The sequence below is a fragment of the Crassostrea angulata genome, chromosome 6 (genome assembly GCF_025612915.1).
Source record: "Crassostrea angulata isolate pt1a10 chromosome 6, ASM2561291v2, whole genome shotgun sequence".
NCBI lineage: Eukaryota > Metazoa > Mollusca > Bivalvia > Ostreida > Ostreidae > Magallana > Magallana angulata.
The window spans coordinates 23,915,784-23,921,783 of NC_069116.1; the positions used below are offsets into that span (position 1 = coordinate 23,915,784).

At 33.0% G+C, this 6,000-nt stretch overlaps 1 protein-coding gene across 2 annotated transcripts in view; it reads left to right on the plus strand.

The window, feature by feature from the left end:
* Window positions 1-4,340, plus strand: part of LOC128188106 (uncharacterized) — a 28,364-nt gene extending 24,024 nt beyond the window's left edge. For both annotated transcript variants that reach the window (XM_052858940.1, XM_052858941.1), the window contains exons 27-28: window positions 179-250; window positions 3,594-4,340. In XM_052858940.1, coding sequence (XP_052714900.1) covers window positions 179-250; window positions 3,594-3,716 — 195 coding nt within the window. In that variant the 3' untranslated portion in view covers window positions 3,717-4,340. The remainder of the gene's footprint in view (window positions 1-178; window positions 251-3,593) is intronic.
* The last annotated feature ends 1,660 nt before the right edge of the window (window positions 4,341-6,000 follow it).

Consider the following 6,000-nt stretch of genomic DNA (forward strand, 5'->3'; position numbering starts at 1 on the left):
ATAATATTGTTGTAGTGATTTCCTAGGACTTTTTATCATAATTCATGTCAAACAATGAAATACTGATTTTTCAGTTACTGCCTTGTTAGATTTGTTTAGAATTATTGAATTTTTCTTTTCTAAAAAATTGTACTTAGTAAAGGGTTGTTTATATTTTACCACTTACATGTATTAACAGGAGCAGCAGACTAAAGCTAGAGAGAGAGTGGAGGCCCGAGAACGAGAACAAACACAGGCCAGGGAGGACTTGGTAAGTATGATTAGAATTCAGGTTATGGGGAGGGAAGGGGAACAATTTCCGTGGATTGTATGGGTGCCTCCTACAGTTAATATGCCCAGCACAAATAATAAAACACAGTTTTTAGCTCACCTGAGCTGAAAGCTCAAGTGAGCTATTCTGATCACATTTTGTCCGTCGTCCGTCTGTCCGTCTGTCCGTCTGTCTGTCTGTCCGTCTGTAAACTTTTTACATTTTGAACTTCTTCTCTAAAACCGCTTATCCAATTTCAACCAAATTTGGCACAAAGCATCCTTATGTGAGGGCGAATATAAATTGCAAAAATAAAAGTCTGATCTGTATTCAAAGCGGAGAAAACCTTGAAACTGTAGAAAAAGGGGGGTGCATTTTTAAAAATCTTCTTCTCAAGAACTACTGATTCCAATTCAACGTAGTTTAGCATAAATTATCCTTATGGGAAGGAAAATATAAATTGCAAAAATTAAGTGCTAATTCTGTGTCAAATTTGAGTTATTACGAAAATAACAATAAAGGAAATGGGTGTTTCAATCAGTTTAATAGCTTCGGGCTCGGCATCCGGTAATCCGGCATCCGGTAAAATGGGTAGGCAAGACTTGGTCTGGGCAAAACAAAGATTGGCAGATATTAATCTGCCAATCTCATTAAAATATCAGGATATTTGATGGACTAGTATATTTGTATTCGCTGTAAATATTGCTGCAAAATAATGCGTATTTGGAATTGACGATTGTCGATCTGCCTTGGCTTTTATTTTGCCACGGCCCGGGTTTGCATACCCATTTTACCTAGACTCGTATTCCATACATCTAAAACGAGGTTCTTTGTTTAAAGCAGCCATGACATTATAAGAAAAAGGGTCGATCTGACTATGATGAATTTGCTTGTTGTGCAACAGTTCGCGTATGAAGGGAAATTTTTGAAACATGCAAAATATATCGTTGCCGATTTTGTGAAGTAAATTGAGGCTAAATATTTCAATGCGTTGACAGTTTTCACACATGACGTTGGTGTTAGCTTGTTCCGATTTTCGTTTCGTTTTCATTATTTCTGCTTGTAACCTGGGAACAATCGTCTGTATTATTTCGTGATTTTTACGTATCAAATCAAACAGAGACTTTGGTAAATCAAACAGTTAACTGTTTACCTGCGCAAATTAAGCAAAATCTGATGTATTAAAAAATAATGAAATACAATTCATTCTACCGGTAATTCGATCGGCATTATCTTTTGCGTAATGGTAGATTAATGCAATAGGTTTTGTTGCGATGCTCGGCATTTTCTCGAGTTTATTCAATTTAAATAAAGTTTGACATTGCTGACGGAAATATGTAGGTATATACATGTATCTATATGATTCATTTCGAAAAAATAAATTGTGTTCTTTATTTGTTATAGTGAATGTTTCTTGTGTTTAATTGTTTTCAATTTCTAATAACTAACCATATTTGAGTGTTAAGCTTCAAATTATAAGCAAGATACAGAGATTTGCTCACAATTCTATGTTTGTACACAGATCTTAAAAACTAAAGATTAAAAAAGTAAAAAATTTGTCAATATTTATTGAGAAAATTTTCAAAGTCTGTTCGTTCAGAAACCAACTTTAACATCTTATTGTATTGTAAACTTAACATTTTTTCGTCATTATTACTCCTACTGTACATGTGATCCTTCACTGTGTTTGTGTACATTTGTATAAACTGATTTTGAACCTCAAATACCAGTGAACTGGTATTGAGTGAATAAAAGAATATAAAATCTTAGGCCATTCTTTTTTTCCATTTTAAATGCTGAATAGGAAATACCAAGTTAAAAATCATAAGCTGAATGTAATAAACTCATGTGAACAAAATATGAATCAAACCTAGGCGAACTGTGAGCTCTGTATCTTGCTTATAATTCTACAATTGACGCTGAAATTTTGGTTGAACATTAGAAAATCTCTATGAATTAGAGTATGTTAAATACTTGTACAAACAAAATAAAATAATGATACTGTGAAATCATTAGATTTCGTGGTGGCTCATTTTTCGTGGAATTCTTGGGTACCTCTCATCCACGAAATAACATCCTTCACGAATTGATGAATTAGGGTAATAAAGTCATATTCCCTTTTGTAGATATATATGAAAACACGAAATTACGTCCCCACGAATCTGTAAAATTTAAGTCATCCACGAAAATTGGCCCCCACGAAATTTAATGATTCCACAGTATTCTGTATATATCTACTCTCCCTCTCTTTATACAATAAATAATGTGAAATCTACATCAATTTTGATAGTTTTTCAGACACGAGTAAATAAAAACGACATCTTTAAAACAGTTTCCATATTTCTGACACATTTCTGTTGCGGGGATAAAGTAATTATCGCTATTCCTAAGAATATCACAGCGGAAAATTATCCTGGTTTGTACGCGAAGTAAATAACAGTCATTTAATTGTAATGGAGAAGACAAATAAAATTGTTGAATGTTTTTAATTTGAGAAATTGAGCACATTGAGGTACAATTTTCTTCTTCACATCTATACATGTATGGTTTTTAAAATAAAAAACAATAACTATTATTTTTTTTTAAAACAATAACTAGTAAGTACTGAGTAGTTGATGAAAAAAATGTAACTATATGCACTCATATATTTTGATCGCTTTACAAAGTGGGGGGGGGGGGGGGGGGGCAGAACGAAAATATAGGGATTTGGAAGTTAACAACTTAACAGTATACCTCTACCAAATGTTTAGTTTTATATCTTGCGTAGAATTTTCTTATTCTGGTAAAAAATAGTATTTCATGAAGGTACAATGTCAAAGATTACATGTATACAAAAAAAGTGTAAAATTCGAATACTTTAAAATATTTATTTTTTGTTTTTCTACCAAGGGACCATATGGCACAATATCTTTTGAACGCCCATTGTTGCTCAGGTGAGCGATGTGGCCCCATGGGCCTCTTGTTATTCATAACATATCCAAGCAGATTTATGAAATCTATTCCCCCAAGAATATTTTTAAAAATGGATATTCACAAATATTGCCTTCACAAATCAAATGATTTTACAGTAACCTTCATTTTTCTGATAGATACATCATACATGTGATATGTACATGTACTGGCAGTACACAAAATGTACCGTTTTTCTTATCCATTCATGGTGTACCAGCAGGACAACAAATTCGTGGAATATGAAAATTTGATAAGAATTTGATAATTAGATAAATATATAACCAAGATTATTTATACATGTATAAATAAAAGTAGATTTCACATTTTTAGTATATGAAGTAATTTATTATTTTTCAAAATATTTTATAATTCTTGCTTTTTTCAATTGTAGGAACAGCACCATAGAGCTCTAAAAGACATTGCAACCCAGATAGAACAGGAACAGAAGGGGCTAGAGCGAACAATAAAAAAACTGGACAAGAAGAAAAAGCAGCGCGAAAATAAGCGGCAGTGAGCCACAGAGAGAAAAACAGACTTAGCGAGTTTACCAATATTAGATCATATTATTAGATCATTATTATTAGATAAGTGTAAAAAAGATGGAAAAATTGTAAATTATGGACAATAAGGATATAGAAAAAGTGAAAATAAGAAAGAAAGAAGTGAAATTGAATCCACTAGAAAATGGTTTGAAAGGAAATACTAGAGAAAGAAACTGGACACATTTGATTAGATACAGATTTGTAAATAATTTGCAGTATTTGGAAGTATGAATTAAGAAGAACATATAAAACCAGACAATAAAATAGACAAAAATTATTGACAATTATCCAATATAAGGAGATATAATATTCAAATGAATACCTTTTTGTTAAAGAAGCAGCAATTGAATGCATAATTATTTTGTTAAGCAATCTAAAGAGACACACTTAGATGTTCTCTAACTCCACAATCTGGTTGATATTTGGTTGAATTCTATAAGTGATAATGAAGTGAATATTAATAATCGTGGCATGCATATTTTAATGGTTGTTAATTTTTTTATGCTTCTATCATTATAAATGATTTTATGATTTTGTTTTGTTTTGTAACAGAAGTTTACATCCAGCATCAGTATTAAATGTTCTCTGGCAATTCATATGAGATTTCTGTTTGTTTATTCTGATCTTACCAGAAAACAACCAAAATATAAAGATCTTTTAATTGAGAGAGAGAGAGAGAGACCAATTATGAACAGTCTGAGAGCCGATTTCAATAAAAATGTCGCTGAGCAGTAGCTATACATATGAGCAATACAAAAATGCATCTTAGTTTTAATTTGAGCCAAGTCAATATCTTTAATAAAATTATATGTATATATTTTATGGTTAACGTGATATGTAGAGATCGCGTAGACCAATCTGTGTATGTACACAGATAGAATTTGTCATTTGCCTTCGTGGTACATGCACGTATTGTGACAAATAGTCCATTAAGGAATTTAGCCATGATATTTTTCCCTTTATGTCACTTTACATGTCGGTGATTATCAATACAAAAAGGTATGGAAAATTTTAATTTTATCTTTTAAAAGATGCAGTTTATTTATTGCATTCAAGATAAAAACTAACTGGTAGACAATCAAGAAAATCAAGATCAAGAAGGTTTTTCCGGTGGGGGTGTCTGAGAAATAATTGTGTGCCAGGGGGTTTTCTAGGCATATTTTCGGTAATTTTACTTTTTACTGTGGGAATTGAACAAGTTTAATTTTTTCAGATGGGGGTCCGCACCCGCCCTTAGATCCGCGCTTGACATTTGGGATACAAAAAAAGACCTTTGAAAAATGTTATAAACGAATTACATATACCGTGTTCGAAAAAAAAAAAGCTCGTTAATTTTGCTAGAGCTAACAAAACTCGGTGTAAATAATTATATATAGATCTAGGGAGGACTGATAATAGAATAGAATATATATTTGGTACGATATTGCGAATTCTTAACACTTCAGTTGGGCTGAAAACTAGCATAATACATGTATTGCAATAACTTCAATATCATTTTTGGCATTATTTAAGTATACACAATATTGTAGCATGCCTAAATTCACTATCCGGATACAGAATCATGAGTGATGAGCAAACTAGATCCCGCATCACGCGCAGTGCGTATCGCCTATGTACCCATGGTCATTGAACGATGTGTAGTTGATTTATGACGGAAAACCTATTTTTTAGAGCAAAGATGTAATACTCCTTTCATACGACAAAATTTTGCTTATTTGTGCAAATTTACACTAGAGCAAATTTGCACACATAAGTGAAAGTTAATTTGCCAAACGTTCAGACGAGAATAAAATAAGAAGTTGGACCACTTCAGGCTTGTGGATTCAGTGGCGTTGGAAGCAAATTGAATGGGGTTGGGGGCTATACTGATCATCAGAAATCTTGGCATGCCAAAAAAAAAACCTAATTCCCGGGGAGGGGGGGGGGGGTTGAAGTTGTATACCTATAACTCCAAAAAAAAAATCGAACCTATCAAAAAAAAATCAATAATCCCAAATCATTAAATTCCTAATCCGGGGGGGGCGGGTGGGGGGGGGGGCTAGTATACCTATGACTCCAATTTTCATTATCAATATTAATATATTTCCATTTTTTAAAGTAAATTTAGGAACAATTATGTTTGCTGCAAGAAAAGGTGGAGGGGGCTGGCCCCTCCCCGATGTTATGTGCCTGTTGGTTAGGTCTAACTTTGCAACTTTGCAAAGACACCCCCCCCCCCGGTTCCGACGCCCATTGGATTTTCACACAAAAAGCCTA